This window comes from Chelon labrosus (genome assembly GCF_963514085.1).
Source record: "Chelon labrosus genome assembly, chromosome: 19".
In the NCBI taxonomy this organism is placed as follows: Eukaryota; Metazoa; Chordata; class Actinopteri; order Mugiliformes; family Mugilidae; genus Chelon; species Chelon labrosus.
The window spans coordinates 975,349-1,000,951 of NC_140352.1; the positions used below are offsets into that span (position 1 = coordinate 975,349).

A 25,603-nucleotide genomic window follows, 5' to 3' on the forward strand; every position below is an offset into this window, starting at 1 on the left:
GTTTCAGGTTAACGTAAAACTATATGAGCCTCGTGGTCAGTTAATCGTTCTCATTTATAGGGGAGATTTGCAGCAGCAGACGGTTTAATGGCAGTAACACACAGGAAATAAAATAAAATACAATAGAAATCATACAGGTGTATAGAGACCATGAGAGAATAAACATGCGTAAACACAAGTTATTGATATAGTAAGATATAGTAAAGAGAGTTTATATTGTCATGAATGTTTATGGTTATAAAAGATTTTGCATCTTGATGTGAATATGGAAGTCGGAGCGAACTTCCTGGAAAAAAATTAATCAGAGTCTCTCTGTTGGGAACTGACCCAGCAAAGATCTGCCGGACCAATCAGATCATGTGGGCGGGGCTTCACATGGTATCATTGTCTCTGATTGGTTGGAGGACTATCCAGTTGATGCAGAGGTTGTATTTTTTCTCTGTATCATTTGTCAACAAGTCCTACAATGAAATCCAAACCTCCGGCTACTTTAATACTCAGCACTGGATCATCAGAGGATGAAGCTGCAACGAATGAAGTCTGAACACTTTGTTCTTGAGTTTGGTGCAAACAAACAAAACAAAAGTTGTTCATGTGTCATCCTGATCCAGATGTTCGTCGTCATATATCCAGTTGTTTAAAGTCTCCTTCAGTAGAAGACGATGTATAGCGGATGTTTCTTTTGGGATTTCCCTCCAAACAAACACCAACATCTGCAGTAAACCTTCACCCATCCACGCAGGCCACCAAAGGGTTTAGTCCTGCTGCCCTGCATACGTCAGCGGGATGATTGACGAACAGACATGCGTCCATTCATTATTTCGCTGTCCAGTGAGGGTTTAAGTTGTCAGCTCAGTTCATCTCTGTGATGGGGGTGGGGGATGGGGGGGGGGGGGGGGTGAGGGATTTACAGGCTGGTTCAGAGCTTCATGCGGCGGGAGTCAGAGTCCAGGACCTCAGAGAGCTCAGATTGGGGGTTGGGGAGGCAGCTTGATTCTGCTGATATCCTCCTCCATGTGTCAGGGTTTTATTTATTTAAATACTGCTAAAAAAGTGATGAACATGATGTCCAGATCTTCAAAGGACTCTACCAGACCTCTGAGGGTCCCTGTGGTGTTTGGCACCAAGAGTTGGAGTTGTTGTGGATCAAAGTCGCTCCAGAACATCCCCCAGTCCACCAGTTCTTGAGTTCTCCCCCAACAAACATCCATCGTGTCAACTCCAAGACTCAAAGTGCTGAGGTCTCAGCTCTGTGTGGTCATAATGTTTTGACTCATTGATGTTTGTTTGGTAGATTGATAAACTACTTTGGTTGAGATCATTAGATCCAGGTATAGTGGAGTTTTACACGATTCTTAATCCCCAGAAGATGAATTAATAATCTACTTTGTGGGTCCTTTGAATTTTCCTCCAGTAGCTGCAGCAGGTTTCAAACTTTAACTCATTCCGCTAGATGGACTCAGACATTTTCTATAATTGGTTCCAGTCTGAAACGTTTTCTTCAGCGCAAGCAGCACTTTGACAACTTCAGGTTGGAGTCAGCGTTTACTTTGTCAATTATATTTCAGGTTTAAAGCAGCAGATGTCTCATAATTATAACGATATACAAAAAAATGACGCGTTTTGACAACCAAATCTTCTGTGTAGAGCTAAAGCTAAAATATGTGCATTACAAAAAAAGTGAAAATCTCACTCGTGTTAGATGATGAGAGCCAAATAAACCAGTGAAATGTCTTTTTGGACAGACACTCTCGTTATTAGTTTGTCTCCACTGGTTCTCTGATGTTTGGGTTTGTTCAGGTACAGATTTAGATGCATTTGACCCAATAAACCTTCATTATCGTATGACAGAAGAAATTTAGACGGCCGATAAATCCGCTATTGATTAATCAACTAAACTCCATAAAATGAGATGTTTAAAAGTTAAGGTTCCTAAACTTTAACAGAGGTATCAAACTAGATTCTGATGAAAACTCAAATCATACTTTCATGTTTTATACATACAGTATATACGTGTGTGTGTGTGTGTGTGTGTGTATGAATGTTCATGTTTCGTTTGGTGTCAGCTGATCCGTCCTTTTGCCGTTAATCTGATTAAACTCTGAGCCGATGCCTTCCATTCATGTCACGCACTCACATCAGTAATAAATCATTTCCATTCATTTGCTAATGGATTACAGTGTGGACGTGGATGTATTTATGGGATGAGGAGACGCCCTCGCCCCACAGTCAACTGTACGTCCCAACAAATGCAGATGTTTACACAGATGTTGTTTAGTCTGTCTGTAGTAGTTTTAATTTTGTTTGGACTCATGTAAAACATCTTGAATCCAGACTCCCGTCCATAACTTCAGTTCAGGCCTTTTAAATGTTATTCTGTCAAGCATCGTCTCGGTCCCAAGAAAGCGGGTGTCCCCACATTGTAGGTGAATAGACAGGTGTGGGTCCCCGTAATGTGTTGTTGTGATTGTGGAAACAAAGCATTTACTCATTTATTTACTGACTGATTAACATAACTGGCAAAATAAAAAACGTAATATCTGTGGTGTTTGTGCTCTGGGAACGTTTCATAAAAGAATCAATTAATTGATTAATGTGACGTAAACCTGTGGAAACATCCTCTCAATTAAAATGTTGTTGTAGATATTTAAATACACACTCAGCTCTCTGTCGAGGTTTGATCTGGTTTTCAGGGTCGATTATATAATTAGTCAATTAACAGAAAGATAATTAGGAACCTTTCAGCTTTCTTCTGGTTTTCACTTGTCAGACTTTGCTGCTTTCCTTTAAAAGTATATTTAATATCTTTTGTACAGTTAAAACTTAAAATTAGCTTTTAAGGCTACTTATATTTTAAAAGCCAGACAGGAGCTGAAAGGTAAACTGAATTTATTTTAGACTTGTAGCCGTCATCCTGGTCAGATTCATCAGTAATTGCTCGTTGCTCTAAACGGTTGCAGCTGTTTTTGCAGGACGGCATGGTTCACTTTATTTGGGGGCCCTCCTGGATGCTTACCTCCTGACTCCTCAGCAGCTCATCGACTCTATCCAAGGACATTAAAAACTTAAAAACACTGTTCAGATTGATTCAACAGCACTTCCTGGTATTCAGCCTGGACCTTCCTCGTCCTCTTCCTCAGACCAAAGTGCTCCTCTTCTCCCTCTCTCGTTCTCTCTCTCGTTCTCGCTCTCGTTCCCTCTCTCCTCGGTCCCGGCTCAGGTCCGGCGTCGGCAGCTCGCTGTGTCCCGCCGTGTTGTTGGGCTCGTAGCGGGAGGAGGCCGGCGAGTTCTGCATGACCACCAGGCGAATGGGCGACTGGCTGGGCGGCGCCGGCGTGTTGTCCGGGGCGTACTCCTTGGTCGGGTCTTTGCCCCGACAGTCGTACAGGATGCAGGAGATGAGGAAGACCAGGAGCAGGATGACATAGCTGGCGACCAGGATGATGAGGTTCAGGGTGACCGGGTCAATCTCCAGGTAGAATTCCATAAAACCCATGGCGCCGCTTCATAATCTCACCCGGATCCAGAGAGAGGGAAGAAACGGCGTTAAAAGTTGACGGAGGAAGAGTGGTAAAAAAGACAATGATGATGGTGATGATGATGATGATGATGATGAACAGCTGGCAGGAAAAGAGACAGTAACAGCAGAGGACGCATCAGCTGATGAAATGAGAGAGGGATGAGCTGAGGGGGAGCTGGGTGGAGATGAGGCTTTAAAGGACATTAATCCTCGCTGCTCCTCCAACCTTGAATTTCAGCAGCCAATGACCAAAGCTGCTCGGTTTTAATAACTTAAGCCGCCATTTTGATTTTGCCAACTATGAGTGCAACGACAAAAAAAAAATCATACTCAGGCAAAATGGACGCACACCTGTCAGCTCGCCATGAGCGCCGCTCCGGGGATTTATGGAGTCATGTAATACGTATTAAACAACTGCTTTATTATGTCACGCTGAGTGATTATATTTATACATGTGAAAATAAATTACATTAAAAGCAAAAGAACAGGCGGGCCTGGGGGGGGGGGGGGGGGCATGCATGTTAGTTAATCTGCTAATATGTCTTGTTGTGCCCTGAGCTGAGGCTTGCAGGCAGAGTGTCCTCTCGGACGACCAGACGCCCTTGAACTGCAGAACTGAAGTGGTTCTGTTCTGAGGAATGGGCTAAAATTCCTCCAAGCTGCTGTAGACCACTGATCAGCTGTTACCAGAAACATTTAGTGACAAGGAGGTCACAGCAGATACTGGACACAAGGAGGACATGATATGAACACATGATTCATTTTCTCGTTTTTCAAAGTTTTCAATGGAATTAAATTAAATCAGTGAGAGGTGCTAGTGTGTATGATGAAATCCTGGAACATGAGCAGTTTTAGTGGTTTCTGCTGTAAACACGACCTCATTACAGTCAGGTGTGTTTGCTGAGGTGACTTTAATTACCTGTCAAGCGGTAACCTCCACTGACGGCTCCATGAACCAGTAACGAGGCTGGAGGTCGACGATGCCGTCAGTCAGAGTACAGACTGTGAAACCTTCCCGTTCACTGCAGCAGTTATTTAAAACGGGGAATCTGATCAGAACCTGAGGCTCGTCTCTCTGCTGGTGTTATATTTGAGGAAATAAGAGCTGTGAGCTAACGACTTATTAAAGAAAAGGTCATTTAAATCTTTAGGGTTTGGATCTCATTGACAGCTAATCCCTTTCATTGTGAAAGTCCTTGTAGGAGGAAGTATCTGTTATAAAAACATCTCCATCTCTAAGTTCCTGTGTTGACTGGAGGTACTTGAGGCGACATCAGAGTTGTGATGTTATTGTTGCAGATTTACAGGCGGTGGTCACTCCTCTCCTCAGGTTTCTCTGGGCTGACGCCAACATGTTTACAGGTCTGAGCTGGAAAAGTTAAATCCTACGTAGTCAAGGTGCAATATAGAAAGAATTTAATGTTAACTTCTGTTTTCAAATACAAAAAATAACTGATAAGTCGTCCCTTAGATTTAAAGGCCCCGTTCAGACCTTACACTAACATCCAATCTAAAGTACAGGTGTAAACACACCCAGGACACATCTGATTAACCTGCAGATATGTCCACCCTGATCAATCTGCTCTCACCTGTCCATCTCTACGTCCCTGTGTCTCCACCTGGTCCTAATATAAATGTGTCTCCACATGCGTCCCCAGCCAGCACTTGAGATCTGATCTCAGTTTGTGTGTCTGTAAATCAGCAGCGCCATCATGTGGTCAGTAGAATATTGTAGCAGCTGCTGTCTCTAATGGATCTCTACCTACCGCTGGATCAGAACCATCAACAGCTGCTGGTTGACTTGGAGACATGATCCAGATGTTGGAACAAGATGGAAAGACTCCAGGATGGATGTCAATGGTCTTAAAAACCCAGTAGATGTTTTAAAATGTTTTTCCAAACTCCTAGAATCAAACCAGTCCTCGTCCAACATCTGGAGGAAGTTAATCTGTTTGCTAAACGACAAAACAGTTTTCTACTAGTTTACCTTTCTTTTTTTCCATGCTCTGTCATCTTTGTTTTGATTTGGACTCTGAGGCTCTGTGAAGCTGTGAGGCCTGGAAATGATTCTGAACTGTGGAGGATATGAGGCCTCTGAGGTTAAGTCTTCATATCCTCCTCTTGGCTGGAGTTGGTGTTCGCTCATGCTCTTCAGACTTGGGAGGAAGTCTGCTTATTGCTCAGAGAATGTGGAAATCCGTTGGACTGACGTTGGAGCACAGCTCTGTTGTCGTTTACCACTGTGAAGAATAACTCTTGATTTTATGGTTGTTGGAAAACGGCCTCATTGGCTGGAGGTCAACTCTGTGTAAACACAAGAATACACTGAGCTTTTTTTTTTATTGAAAGGCGGGACGCCAGGATCAGGAGAGAGCTGAGGAAGTATTACTGGGCAGCCAGCAGTGTTGTACAAGTTCAGGTCGCACAGAATAAAGTCAACTAGTTCAAGTTCATAGACTCCAAAATGAACAGGTCACAGTTTGTTTTTTGTTTTAAATGAGCAGATACTTGTTCAGTTTCTTCTTTTTTATTGCTGAACAGGGGTGAACGTCGTTATTTCCCTTCAGATTGAGCGTCTTCACTCACAGTTGGAAAAATGATGGGTTTAGTTCACAGTTCACAAAAATATAAACGTGTTCAGTGAACGCTCTTCATGCACAACACGAGCAGCCAGTATACATTAAAAAGGGATTAGTTTTATCTGGGGACGTCCTGTGATTCAGAAATGACCTACATCTGTGTTTCATGTGACGCATTCACACGGGATAAACAAACTCTGAGTTTTATTCTACTTTACTGTCCATAGTTGTGTCTCTGCTGCGTGTCAGAGGACATGTTCCACTTTCTGAGAGAGCTGCTAATCACTCGTTGTTGGTTGTTTGTTCCGTGGCCAAAATGTCTTTGTTTAGTTGTAGGACTTCCTTAAATGTGTGTGTAGATCGGCTAAGGTCACAAAGCCTTTGGATTATTTAAACTGAAGATTGTGAATAGTTTATGTGTTATGTATGTATTAGAGGTTTGGTGCAACTGCATGGACATCTTCATGAGCCTCATTCAATGGATCCACTACGGAAAAGGACACGTCAGATACGATCACAGCAGCCCGTCAGTGGCTTATAGGTTCGTTTTGTTGTCACTACAAACACATTAAAGGAGAATTACCATGTTTTTACAACCTGGACCTTATTTCTGACTAAAATACGATCGTTTACTCACCCATATAACTTTGGACGATGTCTAGATCAGACCAGCTATGGTCTCTTTATCTAGTTCATGTGTTTTCATGTCTCAGGTCTCAGTCTGGCGTCGGTAACACTTTCATTTAAAATGCAGCAAACCTCTAAAGAGAAGTGTGTTATCTGAACATGAACAAGTAGTGGATATGACAGAATGCCATGGTGGGAAAAAGAAAAGCTGATTTGAGAAGGGCCAACAATGGCACAAAGGGCCCTAAGAGGCTCCATTAACCAGGGAGAGGCACTTCCTCTCATTGGTCAAAAATCCATTTTCCCTCCCTCAAACCTTTTCTCTGCGTCTGGTTCTTTCATTTGTGACGTGCTGACGGATTTAACGACCTCTAGAAATAATGGGGGGGTGGGCGCTGGTGGGTCCATGTTTGTTGAGGGTGCTGAGACAGATATTGGTGACGCCGCCTCAGCACAGGAAGTTCACATTGTGTTGGAAAAGAATGGCGGCCTGTTTCTTGATCGCCATCGAGGCCGCCGTCGTTCTTCCAGTCACTGGTGATAAGAAGACTGAAGGTTGTTGGTGAGGTGACGTCTCTTCCTGCAAATAACACAATACTGGAAGAGACATGGAGGGACGCTGATGTCCTCCAGCCACCGAGTCAAATATCTCAACATGGACTCAACAAAGTGGCAGGAAATTAGATTCAGACCTCTGAGGCCCCAGAAGAGAGTTGAGGCCCAGTCTGAAGCATCTGGTCAACATCAAACTGGTTCTTTGGATTTGGAGTTTTTGTTTTGTTTTTAGCTCTTCCTAGCCTCCCAGCTAACAGTAGCTCTTCCTAGTCTCCCACCTAAAAGTAGCTCTTCCTAGCCTTCCAGCTAACAGTAGCTCTTCCTAGCCTCCCAGCTAACAGTAGCTCTTCCTAGCCTCCCAGCTAACAGTAGCTCTACCTAGCCTCTCAGCTAACAGCAGCTCTTCCTAGCCTCCCAGCTAACAGTAGCTCTTCCTAGTCTCCCACCTAACAGTAGCTCTACCTAGCCTCCCAGCTAACAGTAGCTCTTACTAGCCTCTCAGCTAACAGTAGCTCTTCCTAGCCTCTCAGCTAACAGTAGCTCTTCCTAGCCTCCCAGTTAACAGTAGCGTTTCCTAGACTCTCAGCTAACAGTAGCTCTTCCTAGCCTCCCAGCTAACAGTAGCTCTTCCTAGCCTCTTAGCTAACAGTAGCTCTTCCTAGCCTCTCAGCTAACAGTAGCTTTTCCTAGCCTCCCAGCTAACAGTAGCTCTTCCTAGCCTCCCAGCTAACAGTAGCTCTTCCTAGCTTCTTAGCTAACAGTAGCTCGTCCTAGCCTCCCAGCTAACAGTAGCTCTTCCTAGCTTCCCAGCTAACAGTAGGTCTTCCTAGCTTCCCAGCTAACAGTAGCGTTTCCTAGCCTCCCAGCTAACAGTAGTGTTTCCTAGACTCTCAGCTAACAGTAGCTCTTCCTAGCCTCTCAGCTAACAGTATCTCTTCCTAGCTTCCCAGCTAACAGTAGCTCTTCCTAGCTTCCCAGCTAACAGTAGCGTTTCCTAGCCTCCCAGCTAACAGTAGCTCTACATTTTGTGGGTGGTGGAAGTTGTTCTGGCCTCCAGGCTAGTATTAGTCTATGTAATTGCAGATTTATTGTTATCCTGATGAATGATGAATGATCAGATACAAAATGAACAAGATGTGACACGGGGCTGAGCCTTGTGGGACTCCTGCCATATTTTGTCAGCAATATTTGTGTTCTGGTTTATAATTAAAAACATGTTCACGGGACCTTAAACCAACCACAGTTTCATGTTTCCCATGTAGCCCTGGAACTCAGATATCCTCTGTTTCTGTTTAGTGGGTCAGTCTGATGTATTACTGGGTCATTTCATCTTGTTTGGGTGTCCTCTCTAAACTCTAATATCCGTTTTGCTATATTTTCCTACTCTGTTATTGTTACCCCGCCTTTTTTTCTCCCCTGCTAACCATCTGCCGTCGAGGACAGTAGTTGAGGTGTCCATGGTTTGAAAGGTATTTCCTCATTCTGTTATTTTACAACATATTTTGGACTGACTGGATATCCTCCCCTCATGTTGGTGTTTTATTTAGAAGAAGAAGAGCTGAGAGGTTTAATATTGGGCAGACGGTTCATTCTGCATCAAACCGACAACACGAGATCCAGTTTTTACCGTGAACTTGTTGAACTGTTTCTGCACGATAGAAAACTCTGATGTGTTTGTGATTCGTGGATTTATGTGAATCTGTCTGGTGACGCTGAGAAGCTGCAGCTCAGATCCAGGATGAATCCAAACAACATGAAGCCTCGTCTGCAGATACTTCCGCTTAGAACAACGGCCTTGACATCAACTTGTAGTCCCAGAGATGCACCTCACTGATATGTAATATTGGCTCATTTTCCAGGATAAATAAATGCACAGGTGTAATATTTGTGTCTCATGTGTTTGACTGGGTTCTCTTTCAGGACTTGTGTGAACATCTGCTGATGTTTTGAATCATTTTTGTGCAGAAATGTTGAAAATCCTGAAGAACAACACGATCTGAGCTGCAGCGATGACTCTGGTTTGAAAAGAGGAAGTTAATGAGAACAACCCTTGACCTCTCAGGAAGGGCCCCTGCAGATTTTCAGTGATAGCAGGGATTCCTGTTGTCACTGCCTGATAACACACCGGCAGCCATTTTGAAATTGTTCTCCTGGGAACTGACTGAACTGAGTGGGTTGTGAGAGTCAGAATCAAAACGTGTCAACTGTTTTTATGGAAATAATTGCTGAATGTGGACCAAACCCAACTGACCTACATCCTCCATCTTCTGAGCCACATCTGAACCAGTTTATATGTCGACTGGAAGTATGTTTATGCAGCTCTCTCCAGCTGACCTTGACAGAAACCTCTGGTCTGCTGGGGAATTAGTTCAAAGTTTTGGTAAAGGGCGTGGACGAACAGAAACCGCTTCCTGTTCTGCGACTGATCTCTTGGCCGATGGTGCCGGTTCCATGTCTCTTTGCGTGCCAGGCGCTTTTCCGGCCCAGGGTGGAAGAAGGTGGGGTGACACTGCCACTGTGTTAGACCTCTGGTCACTTTCAGCTGGTCACTGTGTTACAGGAAGGGAAGGGCGAGTCGGGATTTCCCCTCTGGACCCTCCTCACACAGTCGGAGGCGACACAAAACAACACAACCAGTGTTAAGGTACATTTGGACATGATGAACGTTACTGGAGGAGATGAGGATCAAATATTCCCTCATCCTGGAGGATGCAGGGCACAAACCACAACGCCAATCTGAAATTCTACAGAACTTGCCTTCGACTCTTTTTTGAAAGTTTCTTCAGGGTCTCAGATGTCTCATCAAAGGTCACGTGACAAACATGAACCACTCATAGATGATTCTTTTAAAAACATGCAGCTGTGTCTATGTCATCGCTTCAGTCTTCAGTGAGTCACAAACACGGGACTCTTTACTTCTTTCTTGACAACACACATATAAACATTTCTAGAGTGTGGGCGGAGTTTCTTCTTCTTCATCATCTGGCTTCAGCCGACGCTCCAAGCCGCTATCATCATGGTGGATCTGGGGGTAGGAACCAAAGTGGTGGATGGTGTTTCCTTCAGGGAAACGTTTGAGTCACGTTTGAATCAACTGGATCAGGTGCTTCCTTTGGTCCAGATCAGTTCAACTTCACCCACAAGTTCTGTTCCAGTTCTAAGAACCATCTGACCAAGTTACAAACACCTGAACGAGTTCTGACCCGAGGACGCATCAGGAGGTAACTGGTGTGGAGTTGGTAGAGCCAGGTGTCCAAGAGTCCTTGGAGCAGGTTTCTTAGAAGATGTGAGGTGATGTCCACTTCACACCTCGTCCAGAGTGTCTCCAGGAATGAGACAGAGGAACTCTGCATCCTCTACTTTCCACCCACGAAGACAAAGCTAGCGCTGCAGCAGTGACAACACGTCGTAACCTCCTCCTCCTCCTCCATCGCCTGGCAACACAAACTAAATATAACCTCTGTCCTCAACCTGCTCTGCAGTGAGCAAATTAAAATAAGACACGATTCAGTTTGGATTAAATCTTGAGTTTAATAGAACAAATGTGTTTCATTTAAAAGACAGAATAAATAAGACAGACTGGTGAAGGTGAAGGAGAAGTGACCCTCTGCTACATGTGGACTAGTGGACAGACTGACAGACAGAGTGGCATGCATATGAGAAACTGAGAGACAACAGCAGCAGTCTGTGTGGCGCTCAGTGATTCAGTCACATGGAGCTACCTGCAGACCTCATGTTGGGTTCAGACTACACCTCTGTCGCAGCAATTAGACAAGCCCGAGGGAATGAGGGTCTGATCTGAGCTCTGTGGAGACTTTTACCTCCAGAAGACCAGAAACATTCTTATTTCCTGTTTGTTTCAGGTGTCAGTTCTTTAAAAGGCCTTGAGGCCGATCTGATTGGGATTAAAGATATAAATACGCTTCCACTCAACAACGATGGAGCCTCTGATGGATCCAGCTCAGATTTAAGATCTGCAACGAGAAGATTTATCTGTATGGGCTATCAATAGATAATCACACTTTTTTAAAAATGTAACTGGAAGGGACATTCTTCAGGTTTTTTTAATTAACTATGCAGATTTATGTAAATGTATGTTGTTATGATGTTGTAATTTATCCAGCTGTTTGATCCTCCGGTATCTCAGTTCACATCAACAATAATTGCAGATAAATTAGTTCTAGTAGAGGAAACTCTCTGTCAGGAATTTATTGATGAATTTGTCATGAAAAAGTTGTTTTTAGTGTTTTCTGCAGCTTTGTTTCTGCTTTGTTCTACTTGTTTTGTCATTTTAGTCAGGGAGCATTACTGCCCTCTGCAGGATGAAATGATTTACTATGAACACACTTTAGATTCTGCTTGCTTTCCACAGCGTTACTGCTGCTTTCATTACTTCCTGATTTACCAAACTAAAAGTCATAATAACAGAACATGTGTGGACTGATCTCGTGTTTAAATAATCAGTAGCATTATAAGGAGTCTGTGTTCATTGTTCATCATCATTTATTTCATCTAACTCAAAAATTACTTCATAAAACACGTTTCTTCAAATTGCGACTTGTTAATTTATGTGATCTTTAACAGAGTTTAGATGGTGCTGACAACTGTAAAAAAAAAATGACATTTGAGCTTTTTGGAAAGTTCTCAGATGTTAGTTTGTAAAACCAGAAGTTTCAGGGACAAAAACTAAAAGTAACAAACTATGAATCATGTTTCAGTCTGAACCCAACATCAGATATAACCTTTATCTTTATGTTTGTTCCCTTCATGACTGAATCACGGAGCAAAACGACAGCTGCACATTGTCCTAGGAAGACGAGCTTCAACAGTAAAGTACCTTTTTAAATGTTTTTCTATTAGAGCTTATTAGCAGCATTTAGTTTGATGCTGTACATTATTAATGAGTTTTTCAGGCGACGGCTACATATGGCACATAGTTTATATTCAATTATCTGCTCAGTCAAGAACATAGAAGAAGAAGAAAAAGAAATCCATGCAAACACATTCACAACTTGACAGTGGATTCATATCAATACTCATTTAGAGCAGATGTTCTTTCACTCTTTAACGTTTTGGACATTTAATTTAAACCTGAATTCACCTCATTAATCTGTAATAACCAAACAAATGAGTTTTGTAAATGTATATTCATGGAAGTAGTCAGACTGAGATTCATGTAGCTCAGATAATAATTAAAAGCTCTAGAGACTCTAAAATATCCTCGGTCCAAAAACCAACCGATACAAACCAGATGACATTTCTGCTAATTGTTGAGTCATGAAAGGTTTGTTAGATAATCTTTAGCCTTCGTTAACATCTCCATAAATACGTTTCCAGAGACTTTACTCGGCCGTCGTTCTTCCTGCAGAGTCATCCTCACCTCTCATGGACCAGAGCCCGAAGGCCGACGGAGACAAACCTGATGAAGTTCACAGATTCATGTCCTGTTAGTCTGGATTGTGAGTCTGGTGCGTTCGCTGCCTCCCTCAACTTTATCAGACGAGCGGTAAGGGTCTCTATCCCAGCAGCCATCAGGCCACGCAGTACCCCTGTCCGGTCACGAGGGTGGTCTGGCTCTCCCGCCGTTTGTCGCTCTTCTTCCTCTGTCGGAGCCTCCAGCAGACGGCGCTGGAGCCCAGCAGGCCCAGCCCAGCAGACAGCAGCACCAGCCCCAGCACTGAGATGTTGGACCCGTGAGAGTTGAAGGCGTAGGCCACGGCTGTCACCACGACGCCGGCGATGAGCACCACCACAGCGAACGGGATGATGCAGCGGTAGCAGGACATCTCCGCGCCACCAGTCACCGCCGTCAGTTGGACCTCATTGACGTGGGGGACGCGGGGGACTCGTGTTGTCACGACGACGTTGTCCTTCCTGGGCATCGACCGCAGCTTCTCAGCGGAGATGGATGCTGGCATCTTCGGGGCGCTCCTGGGGATCCTGGCGCCACCCTTGACGTGGAAGTCGTCCGGCATGGTGATCTTACTGGCGAGGAACAGGTGGGCCATCTTCACGCGGGTGTCAGCCAATCACAGAGCAGTTAGCTGTAAACACAGAGTACGAGTTAGCCTGCTAACACAGTGGACGATGAATCCAACTACAGATTCAGTCAAACTGATCAGATTAGTGTCATTGATCATGTTATGGGGCGGGCCAACCAAACCAGCGTTAACGAAGCCGACTGGGAAGTCTCCTCATGTCTCAGAACAAAAAGTTGCAGTTGAACGTGGCACAAAGACCACGGCTAACGACCAACGGTACATATGGTAAATGGTAAATGGCCTTGCTTTTATATAGCGCTTTTCTACCTATTGGTACTCAAAGCGCTTTACAGTCAGAGACACATCTACCCATTCGCTCACACAAGCACACACCAGTGCCACGCCCTGGGAGCAACTGGGGGTTCAGTGTCTTGCTCAAGGACACTTCGACATGTGGCACATTCCGGGGATCGAACCGCTAACCCTCTGGTTCGTGGACAACCCGCTCTACCTACTGAGCCACAGTCACCCCCATATGTTCTGTTCTCTTCATCCCATCACGGCCTTCAAAGCTCAGATTTCCTCCAGTCGTCTCTTTCCGTTAACGTTCAGATGAGTCTGATTGTTAATGTGTCTCTGCATCGGATCATGGAGACTGAGGCAATGCTAATGGAAATGCTAAAGGTGATGCTAATGGTGACGTTTAAGGTAAAGGCAGAGCTAATGGTGATATTAATGGGTAACAAAGCCAAGGAAAACAAGGACGATACCAATGTCGTTGCTAATGGCGATGCTAACAGCTAGCATGGCAGCGCTGCGTTCCAGCAGTGTGTTTCTGCACAGACCAGGTAGGTGGGTGTTAGCAACCTTTAGCAGATCAGTGATTAAATCAGACTCAACTCTATGGATGAGAATTAAAATAAAACATGTCTGAAACAGGCTCTTAAATAATAGACATTGTGATAAAATAGGTTTAAACGTTGATTACTTAAAGTTCTGTGGGGGAAGAGTTCAGCTTCCAAACCCTCCTCAGATCAAGAAGCATCATGCTGAGATAAGAGCTGATGCAGCTGGAGGTCTGCTGCCATTTAATGGTGACTCAGAACAAACCATGTTATTAACAAACGTGTGAATAAAGACAAACAGCTGCTGATGAAGCTTCAGTGTGAGACGACAAACTGCAGCAGATCAGAGAACAATGAGAGCCAGCCCTGCTCTAAGTTCATCTAAAACCTGGACCAACAACAACGAGGCTCAGATCAAGATTCTGTCTCATGATCTTTAACCAAGACCAGACGTCAGAGGTCAGACAGCGACATGGAGGCGTTAGAACATCTCTCAGGTGAAGACATAAAGACATAAAGACACGTTGACAGCCTCCTCCTGTCCAACATCATGAATAAATGTGCAGCTCTGGATTAACATCTAGTTTCTCAGGTTGTCTCTGCTCCGTCTTTCATCAACTCAACCTGTCTGATTTCATCCATCTCCACTTCTTTTGAATCATTTAGTTTTTGTCTAAAGCTCAAACAGTTTGTTTTGACCTGAGACAAAAGAGAAGCGCTGAGAGCAGCCTCAGATATCTGAGATGTTCAGGCTGATGGAGGACTCGTTGCAGCTCTCAGAAGAAATAAATCCAGTGACTGTGTAAAAGTGCTCGGTTAGTTTCCTCTAACCAGAGTGAAGCGACTCACTGTGAGATGAGGCACAGCTCCATTCCTTCAGAGGTTTCCTCTTTCAGTCGCTGTTTCCTCTCGGAGCCTCCTCATCGCTCTGCATCGTCTCGACTGCAGGGAAGAAACGGGGAATAAGTCTATCAATAGAAGAACCAGGGGGGACTGCACCCTCCCTCCCGCCCTCCCTCCCTCCCCCAACGCCACCTCCTACCAGTTTTAACTCTTTCCCTCCTCCGGTCCAGCTCTGCTCCACATTCAACACTCTTTAAAAATCACAGGAAAACACTTTAGCTCCTGATTTCACAAACGTCTTGAACTTTCATTCAAGTTAAAAGTAAAAACTTGTGTTTTACTGAATGTATCTGGATGCTGGTTCAGTCAGGATCAGATTTTTAAATCTTCCTGCAGAGCTTCATTGTTGTTTAGTTGCATTCAGTGTTTGACATAAAAGATCAGACCTCAGCAGCCACACTCAGATATCCAGAAGAAACTGTGTTTGTGACGGGATTAACATAAGAATAAAGTTGTTCCTGCTGCGGTGGTAGCCATGGTAACCTTCACTGATCATCTAATAACTGAACATCAGGTGAGGGGTTTCCAGGAGGGACAGACAGAGGGACAAAAACAACATGAACCAAGATGGAATCAATGTGGACAGAGACGATGGAGACATGGAGACATCTTGGTCGTCTTCTAAGACTCTACACATTCAGGACTGGAGGAGGACATGGAGGAGGACATGGAGGAGGAGGACATGGAGGAGAAGGACATGGAGGAGGACATGGAGGAGGAGGACATGGAGGAGGAGGACATGGAGGAGAAGGACATGGAGGAGGAGGACATGGAGGAGGACATGGAGGAGAAGGACATGGAGGAGGAGGAGATACTACTACTTCTTCTTCTGTTCTATTTCCAGTAGATGTGATGCTCCTATTCATCAGTAATGTTGATGTTCTGACGTATCTGATCACATCATTTAATCACTTATCAGAAGAAGAAGAGAAAAATTCCTGACAGGACGTTTGAATCGACCAATCAGCTTCCACCTCCCAAACTAAGGTGTCCACAATCAACCGATCGATCGCTGATTGATCCGAGGTCAGACCGCCAACTTTAATGACGTCACCAGGAAGGATGAGCCAGAACGAGGAACCAAGACCGTGAACAAAGGTGATCTAAATGGAGAGAGTGTTGCATTATGGGTAGTTAGTGGGTTAGTCTGAGGTTAGTGTGTATGGAGTTTGTGATGGTGATTGTGGAGCTGTGCCTCTACGACCCAGTTTCACAAAGACACCAAGGGAGTCTGGACTGTTTAGAAAAATGAGACGACAGCAGCAGAGCGTTGTTTCAGCAGCAGAGCAGTAAATATTTCTTAGTGAACTCTGTCAGGGTCATTTTTCTGCTCTGGTCCCTCGACGAAGCCTCCACCCTGCAGCTGAAAGCCAGCGTCGGGTCGGCAGACTGGAACATCTGGGAGGGATCAGCCCAGCCTCCATGGTGGTCCAAACCCAAAGATGGCCGCCTGCTGGCTTCACGTTGGAGGAAGGTGGTTCTGGTTCTGGTTCTGGTTTTGACCCTGTTCAGGCTCCAGGTGCAGCCTGAATCAGCACAAAGCAAAAGTTGCCGCTCCACTTCCTTTAAGAAGCTTCTTCTTTCTTTTGTTTTTGCTGAGTTTATGTTAAAGTTTCTTTTCTGAGAGGACGAAGACGTCTTCACCCAGCAGACATCTGCTCAGGTTTAAAGAGAGAGTCAAACTCTTTAGATAAAAGGAGCTCCACATTTATGAACTGACTGCAGGAGGAGGTCAGGGTGGATGGAGGCATCTCACACCGGAGACTCTTTTAGCCGATAGATCCAGTTTGATAATGTTTCATAAAGACTCAGAGAGTAGATTCTGTATTTATCCAAAAAGTTTAATAACACCATTAACACTCGTCTGTGGGATTAATCAAGGATTATCTCACCCTCTTGTCTTAAAGGATTCTTGACTACAGCGTCAGTCGACGCTGGTGATCCGGATACATTCTGTGTTTGATTTAAGTCAGACTAAAGACAAACATGTTCCTGCTTAAAGAAATATTACAGAGACTCCAGAGCAGATGCTAATGACGACGCTAAAGGTGATGCTAATAGTGACTGAAAGGCAAAGCTAATGGTGATCGTGATACCAATATCAAACCAAAGCAAGAAACACAAAGGCTAGTGCTAATGGTTATGCCAAAGGCAACGCTAACGGTCATGCTTACAGCAATGCCAAAGCTGAAGCGTACGGTGATGCTAACAAAGATGATGCTAGTGGTGATGCTAACTGTAAAGTCTTGATTCTTAGTTCATAGATGTCGTGTTCAAATATGTCTGAAAAGAGTCGACAGATGAATCTAAAAAAATAATCGTTGGTTGCAGCTCTGGTTGAGTTGCTTTGGTTCACTGACTCACTGTTGATGCCCCATTGAGTGTTTGTGTTAATAAACTGTATTTCCTTGTTCGGACCAGACTCTGTTCTTCATGTTGATGTCGTGTTTTCTAGTTGACGCCCTGCAGAGACTGAAAACAGCAGCTGGACACATCTGGCCTCGTATTTACGAGCACAGATCAGACTTTTGCTTTTGCAGACGAGTTTCTCTTGGAGGTGGTGGTGGTGGGGGGGCTGTGGGGTCAGTGAGGGCCAGCGGGGCCCCCGGAGAGGCCTCTGATCCAGAGTGAGGGAGGGGTCACCACAGCGGTGCCTCAGAGACAAACACTGACCTGAGAGACATGAAGTCAGTGTGTTCATGTCTCGGGTGACTGGAGCAGGAGGAGAGCAGCTCCTCACATCTACACTGTAAAAACTAACCAAGATGAAACTTCTTAAATCAACGCTATATTTGTTTTTAAAAAAACTTGGCAAGTCAAATGTTCCTGTTCTATTGGCCGATCATCATTTGGCCTATTTCAAGTAACACATTCCTCATTTTAAAATGTTTTTTCTTGTTTTTCTTCAGGTGTTTTTACAGCGTGATCCACAGCTTTAGTGAAAGTGATTTAATTCTCCTGCAGCTCTCGTGTCTGAGATTCTCTCCAAGGAAATCAGAACAAAACAAGATGTTTAATGAAAAAGCTGGATTGATTTTTCCTTCCCGGTCCGTCCAGGGACGAGTGCTAAATCACTTCCTTCCCGGATCCATTTCTGGTTCAGATGATGTTTGTCTCTGGAGACGTCCTCCCTCTGTTTCCTCTGCACAGCAGATGGCTGCAGGCTGAGCAGTAAAGTGGTGAGTTAGCATTAGCGACCTGTTTGTGCTTCTCCTGTCTCTTCCTTCCTGTGAATACAGGTGTGTTCAGCTCCTGCTTTGTAATCTCATCACATGCTGTTGATTTTCTTTGGCTGCGACCGAAGTGGAAAAGTTGACTTTGCATTTTTATTTTTTTTTAAATTATTTTTTTTTTTGCATCTGTTACTAAGAAAAACTTTTTATTAAAAGTGTGCAGTCACACCAGCTGCACAACAAACTGCTGACTGAAGAAAAACCTTCAGTTGTCTGTGTTTTTAGAAGAGTTCTGACGTCTCTGAACAACAATCAACAGCTTTATGTTTTCAGTCACCTGCTGCTGTTTACATGCTGTGATCTTCACCGACATTATATGGACATATACCAGTAATAAAATAGACAAACAATGTCTTTTAAATTCTATAACCTCCATGTGGAGACGATTCTAATTTCTACTGATGGACGTGCTGCTCTGCTAGCTACATTAGCTAATGCTAACGTCAAAGAAAGAATAGCGGAAGTTATTTTATTCAGCGACTTTAAAAATGTACTTTGGGGCCCCCTTACTACATTACCACTGCTATAGTTTAAAGTTTGTCATGTCAGGTGGGGGCCTCTTAGGGAGGCCTCCTACTGTCATGTTTCCTGAACCTTAACCAAAATTATTTTTGTCGCCCAAACCACAGACAGGACTTTGAGAGTCTGGTGCTTTATACGCCCTCCATCAACCCCAACGTCCTCCTGCTGACTTGGGTCATAAATGTGGGCGATTCATTCATTCATTTATTTAGGGACCTGGAATGAATGAGACGGGGTTGGACGGACTCTAAACCTTATTTTTTAACTCCCGCACCGGCCGAGCAAACAGCTGACATGCAGCAGGATGTGTTTGGTATTATTAGGATCAGAGGAAACGAGGATGTTATTAGAGAGAGGACGACATGAGCCAAATGGAGCGAGAGTGACAGGATGTGAAGAACACATCAAATAAAAAGAAAGAGGCCAGGTCACGAGTGTTCGTCCATCGGTGGGCAGGCTTAAAAGTCAAAAAGATTTAACCACAGAATGAAAGGAACCGATCAAATAAAGTATCAGAGACGGGACGCTGGACAGGAAGAGTCGTAAAGAGGCTTAAAGAGGGAGATGGAGATGGAGAGGATTTGTGGAGAAAGAGGGAGCTCCATGTTTTGATAGGGGAGGAAACGTTCCCATAATTCAGCCTTTCATGTTGGGGTTAGGATTAGCTCACCTCCTGCTGCAGGCCTGGAGGAACGGGACAGGAAGGGGTTCCAGTCCAGCGGTCAGCAGGTCACAGAAAACACATTAAGATCATCAGCTGTCCTCAGACTGTTCCTCCTCAGTTATTTAAGGTTAAAGGTAACGCTATGAAAATATCTGGATTAGGACTGAAAATGAAAAATAAAAAAAAGCTGCAGGTTGTTTATGAACCATGACTCAAAAATATCTCCACAACAACATGATGAATAAAGTGGAGACCAACTGATCAGCTGATTCAGGAGAGGACAGCTTCCTAGTCCCCCAGCTAATAGTAGTGCTACCTAGCCCCAAGCTAATAGTAGCTCCACCTAGCCTCCCAGCTAATAGAAGCTCCACCTAGCCTCCCAGCTAATAGTAGAACCACCTAGCCCCGAAGCTAATAGTAGCTCCACCTAGCCTTACAGCTAATAGTAGCGCCACCTAGCCCCCAAGCTAATAGTAGCTCCACCTAGCCCCCCAGCTAATAGTAGCGCCACCTAGCCCCCAAGCTAATAGTAGCTCCACCTAGCCCCCCAGCTTATAGTAGCTCCACCTAGCCCCCCAGCTAATAGTAGAACCACCTAGCCCCCAAGCTAATAGTAGCTCCACCTAGCCTCCCAGCTAATAGTAGCTCCACCTAGCCCCCCAGCTAATAGTAGCTCCACCTAGCCCTCCCGGCTAATAGTAGCGCCACCTAGCCTCCCAGCTAATAGTAGCTCTTCCTAGCCTTACAGCTAATAGTAGCTATTCCTAGCCCCCCAGCTAATAGTAGCGCCACCTAGCCTTACAGCTAATAGTAGCTATACCTAGCCCCCCAGCTAATAGTAGCTCCACCTAGCCCTCCCGGCTAATAGTAGCGCCACCTAGCCTCCCAGCTAATAGTAGCTCTTCCTAGCATCATAGCCTCCTTTGAAAGATGAATCCAGACTACTGTGCAGACTTGTTCTTTGGTAAAACATAACATAACACAATAAAAACATTAAATAATGAATTTAATGTGATTCAGTTTCAGATGACCTGAAGAAGACTCTGTTCTCTAGTTAAAGACATTCTGTTTTGTAGCTGTAAATAAAACTACATAAATAATCCTACAGAAGAAGAGCGTCTGAGCATCCTCAGCTCCTCACTGACCAGATGTTTCTATATGTTCTTGTTTTTATTAAGTTGTTGAACACTAATGGGGCCCAGGAAGCAACTACTGAAGGTTAAAACCTGGTCAGACTTAGTTTGGGGGTCATGGATCAAACATTACTAACTGGATAAATCCAGCAGCTATGATGGGACCCCAACTTCACTGGTCATTTATAATGAATCTTGTCATAATAAGATTCATTATAAATGTGTCAGGAATGTGCAGCTTCTGTTTGTTGGTGCTGATGAAACCAACATGCAGTCATCCTGACATCTGGTGGTGCAGTGAAGAACTACAGCTCATATTTAAACCTTTACTGATCACAACCAGGACTTCTCCTCATCAACATTCTGTACAAATTAGAAAGAGGCTCCGTATGCAAACTAAATGTTTTATTTTTAACAGTTCAGTCCGGTGTGAGTCTTCACTGCCTCCTAACGTTGCTCAGGATCGGATAGATGACGTCAAACGCTTCATAGACCTCGTCCAACGTTTTAGCTCCTGGATTTTAACACAGACTTTACAGTTAGAGCTTTATTCAAAACGTATTTGTTGTAAGAAATCAGGAACATGAAACCAGGTGATAAAATAAAGAAAGAGCACAGGAGAAAGTGTACCATGTGGTACCTCTAGAACCTCCTCAGTAACAACACAGACCAAAGAAACTAATGGAACTCCAGGATTCACATAACAAACCCTTTAATGATCCAAAGACAATCTAGAACCTATTACTGTCACTGACAAGTTGAATCTTAATGCTGCATTAGATTTATGTAAAGGAACATTGAGTTACCACAAAATCTAACTGCAGGAACCCTTTAGAACCAGGTAACCACAAGAATCTGATAAATCGTCTTCATGTCAACTATAAGAACTACAGTATTAACCTACCTACTAGCTAAGGAACGTCTTGGCCTTCCTTAGAATCTCCTCAATTACCTTTAAAGGGATTCACCTATTGGAACCCTAGACATTTCATGGTTCCCCTAGATTCTAGTAAATCGTCTCTAGAACCTCTTCAGTGACCACTAGGTCCTCTCAAAGAAACACTAGAACACTAGCACTCATACAGAACCGCTACACATGTAAAGAACATCTAGAACCTCCTCCATGACTTCCAGATGACAACACTGGGATTACAGGAGAACCTACAGAACCTCCTTACTAACAAATACAGACCAAGGAAACTAACAGATGGTTCCACTAGATTCAGATAAATTGCCTCTAGAACCTCCTCAATGACCACTCAGTCCTCTCAAAGGAACACGGGAACCCATAAAGAAATGCGACAACTATGTAAAGAACACCTAGAACCCCTTATACGACTTCAAAATCCCTACAAGAACACTGTGAGTCATTGTAGATGTGATTGCTGATGGCCTGATGAATCCAGGGTGTTATTATCTTATATTATTAATGATGGAAGCTCAGCTTAGTTACCGCACATGTTTATCTTCCCAGACGAGAAGATGGTCACATTGATGCCTGGACAGACCTTGTAGAAGAGAGCAGGAAACAGCTCTGGTTCATAACTGTGGAGAGAGAACATGAATGTGTACAGACGTCTGTGTTGATCTGCTTTGGGTTCTGCGTGATTTACAAAATCACTGCTGTTTCTCTTTCCATAGAACTAGGCCTCTCATCACCAATGTTCGTGCTAAGCTAGGCTAACTATCTGTGTCTAGATGTGTGTAATAGCTGTGAGGGATGACTGTGGCTCATGAAACCCTCAGCCAGTGTCTCCTGACCTGCAGTACTGATGGTGGGTCACGGCCAGTTGATTAAGACAGACTGGGAAGGTGCTGCAAGTGGCCATCATGTTCTGGATCTTAAAGTTCAGGGATCTGATGGGGAAGCCGAGCTTCTGCACGATGCGGGCGAACTTCCTGGCGGCGAGCAGCGACTGCTCCGCGCTGATCAAAAACCGAGAGAGGAGGAGGTTGTTCACTGCACCATCTTTCTACATTTCAGTTACTGGAGGTGAGTCCAGACAGACCTCTTGGTTCCTGAGCACACCAAATATCCGCTTTTGTAGATCGAGGCTGTGGCTCTCGGCTCACGAATTCTCATGATGAGCGCCTTGAAAATCTGAAACACAACAGGAAACTGAAAGCTTCCTGCTTTGATCAAACCCAGGATAAGCCTCATAACTGGGATATTTATGTCCAAGCAAACACACTCCACATGTCCTCTGGGTCCTACCATCCAGTCTCTGTGTACCTTTGGGTTGTACTCGACGTTCCAAGACTTGCAAGCAATTAAGTTGAGGTCCAGAGAGCAGCCCAGCTTCATGGTGGAGATGACGTTCCTGCACAAAAACACAGCAAACGTGAGAATGTTAAAGCTACAGGACAGTGTTGGAAGGATGTCTGTTAGTTGATGCTATCTGCTGAGGACGCTACTGTGTGACCTGACCTAAACCTGCAGAACACCAGGTAAACGGTAGCATGGTGTAGCAGGTAACGCTCCATCTGGATGTGATTATGATGCATGTTTCAACTAATACAGAGAGAAAATACCTCTGCATCAACTGAACAGTCCTCCAGCCAATCAGAGGGACCAATGGTGTCACATATGCTTCTTGACGCTGTTAATTGCTCGTCCTTTAAAGTTGGTTCCTTTTCCAACAGATGCAGTAGCTGAATCTGAACATCTCACTCCTCTGCCGGTGGACATTTTGTTGTTCTGTCCATCACCACATTAAGCCCCGCCCAGATGATCTGATTGGCCCGGGCAGATGTTTACTGGAGCAGAATCAGTTCCAAGTGGAGAGACTCCAGAAGATCTGATTGCAGAAGAAACCACCAGAGACTGATGAATTCTAAAACCTACCTACAGCAGTTTTTGGAGGAACATATTGACCCTCCTTGGATTCTTCTCAGTGACCTCTAAATCACCGTTCCTTAAGGACGTTCTGGGTTCCACTAGCTTCAGATTAATTAAGATCTTCTCAGCGGAACATTAGGACTCATTAGGGAATGCTAAAGTGTGCAAAGAACACCTAGAAGCTCCTCCATGACTTCACTATGAGAACACTAGGACGACCTGAAGAACCTGTAGAATAACAACTCAGACCAAGGGAACAAACAGAACCCCTCAATGCATCTGGCCAGCGGATCTTTGCAGGAACAAAATCAGTTCCCAACAGAGAACCTCCAGACCAACGTTCCTGTCAGGCTTCCCAGCTGTAAACTTACTGTATCTCTGGGACGACTTGTTGCAGCTCCTGCTCATCAGGTGTAGGAGAATCAGCGCCATCGTCTAACTCTGGCAGCGATGGCGACCTGTTGTTTGTGAGCTCAGCTGCTGGTGCTGTGGGATTCTGGGAGCTGTAGTCAAGGCTGCTACTGGCGACAGTTCTGGTGTCATCTTCATCTGAAATAAACCAAAAACATCGTCCTCAAGACAGATGCACCTTCTTCTGCTGCAGTTAAGGAGCCTGAGGCGTGCTTGTTGTATGTGACTAATTACTACTGATGCATTCAGACCTTTTTGTTGTTGTACCTGTTTCATTCTCTTGCTTTGACCCGTCCAACGTTAGAAGCTCATCAGGCAGTAACTGGAGGAACGACCGGTCAGCAGCGCCTTCACTGTCCTCCTCCTTCGTCCTTGATGAGTCCTGCAACCAGAGTGAAGATACAGTCTGTAGTCACTAGTAAACGCACTGTTTCCTGTCGTTAGCAGGAATCCAAGAGGTGCCTGTTGATATTTTCTCACTTGCATGTGTAGAGAGGCAATGCCAAACGTCATGATTCAGAATAAGTTAATGTTTGATGTCAGAGAGAGAGTTGTGTTATCATTGTTGTTGTGTTGAGACCAAACTGGACAGGTCTGTACTCACGTCGTTCTCAATGAACTTATCGTAGTAGCGCTCCAACTCAGACGCGTCCATGACTGTTTCCTTTTATAGCCGGTGACAGAATCAACTATTTTAGTAAAGTTGTTTATGTTCAGATGTGTCCGGTCATGAGGAGTCTGTCGCTAAGAGACTGAGCCGATGGAAGATGACAGAGCTGTTCGTTTGTTTCTGAAAACTTCCTTTATTGTTGTTGTTTAAAGTTTCCTGTGAAGACTTTGACTCAAGGTGTTGGTTCTCTTGGTTCTCTTGGTTCTCCTTCTGAACATCTACCAACATGTTTTCTAACGCGATGCAGAATCCAGCTTCATGTTCAACTAAGTATGTTTTTGTGAATTTTAACTTGAGGCTGAGCAAGAATTTCAGTTCTTCTGGTCCAAGTAGGAGGAAGAGCTACTGTTGATATATTATATTATATTATATTATATTATATTATATTATATTATATTACGCGTTGCTGTGTTTCTTCCTGAGTTTCTCTCTGTAGTTTATCTGTAGATAATCAGCTCATAAACTACCTCCTTCCTGTTTGCACTATAACATCACACCAACCCTTCATCCAGCTTCCTTTCCTTGTTTTCATCTCCGTTCCTTCCTTCTCTCCCTCCTCTTTTATTCTTTCCATCCTTCATATTCCATCCATTTAGTTTGTTCTTCTTCTTTCCCTCCTCTGTTCTGTCCTTCCTCTTTCCTTCTTATTCTCTCGCTCATTCCTATCTTTTCTTTCTTTCATCCTTCTATCCTTTTTCTTTCTTTCTTTCCTTAGTGCTTTCTTAATCCTTTTCTTCTTCCTTCCTTCTTTCATTCAGCATTCTCTGTTCCATCGCCTTCTTCCTCTTTTTTTCTTTCTTTAACTTCGACTTTTGCTTTTGTTTCATCCTCTTCCCTTCTTCTACTACTTTGTTCTGTCCTCTATTCAGATTTCTTTCTTTCTTTCTTGTACCAGTTTTCTTCCTTCAGTCATCTTTTTATTTTTCCTTTCTTTCTTTTTCCAGTCTTCTTTTTTCTCGTCTCTTCTTGTCGTCTTCCCCCCTCCCTCCTTCAGTGGAAACATAAACAGATAAGCAATGATTAGAGCAGTCCTCCTCCCTCTCTCCTCCTCCCTCTCTCCTCCTCTCCTCCTCTCTCCTCCCTTCTAATTGTCCCGTGGCCGTGGAGTGGGAGGGAGGGAG

The 25,603-nt window shown here is 44.2% G+C and overlaps 4 protein-coding genes across 4 annotated transcripts in view; all 4 read right to left on the reverse strand.

Moving 5' to 3' along the window:
* LOC311504239 (microfibril-associated glycoprotein 4-like) overlaps positions 1-25,603 on the reverse strand; it is a gene marked incomplete at its 5' end in the record, with an annotated part of 417,732 nt that overhangs the window by 82,895 nt on the left and 309,234 nt on the right. The gene's annotated exons all lie outside the window — the stretch shown is intronic.
* Positions 3,137-3,506, reverse strand: smim36 (small integral membrane protein 36; the record flags this gene model as incomplete). The annotated part of the gene is made up of 1 exon (XM_084567242.1): positions 3,137-3,506. Exon 1 carries the CDS (start codon positions 3,494-3,496, stop codon positions 3,137-3,139), a length of 360 nt encoding a protein of 119 aa, XP_084423368.1. The 5' UTR covers positions 3,497-3,506.
* LOC311504893 (transmembrane protein 100-like) lies at positions 10,799-19,553 on the reverse strand. The gene is made up of 3 exons (XM_084568231.1): positions 19,436-19,553; positions 14,957-15,049; positions 10,799-13,325 (listed from the first exon to the last, which is right to left on the reverse strand). Exon 3 carries the CDS (start codon positions 13,287-13,289, stop codon positions 12,813-12,815), a length of 477 nt encoding a protein of 158 aa, XP_084424357.1. The 5' UTR covers positions 13,290-13,325; positions 14,957-15,049; positions 19,436-19,553; the 3' UTR covers positions 10,799-12,812.
* LOC311504960 (uncharacterized protein) lies at positions 20,226-25,461 on the reverse strand. The gene is made up of 8 exons (XM_084568325.1): positions 24,417-25,461; positions 24,080-24,194; positions 23,773-23,950; positions 22,796-22,883; positions 22,572-22,663; positions 22,324-22,488; positions 22,016-22,107; positions 20,226-21,076 (listed from the first exon to the last, which is right to left on the reverse strand). The coding sequence occupies exons 1-8, from the start codon at positions 24,465-24,467 to the stop codon at positions 21,000-21,002; spliced, it is 858 nt and encodes a 285-aa protein (XP_084424451.1). The 5' UTR covers positions 24,468-25,461; the 3' UTR covers positions 20,226-20,999.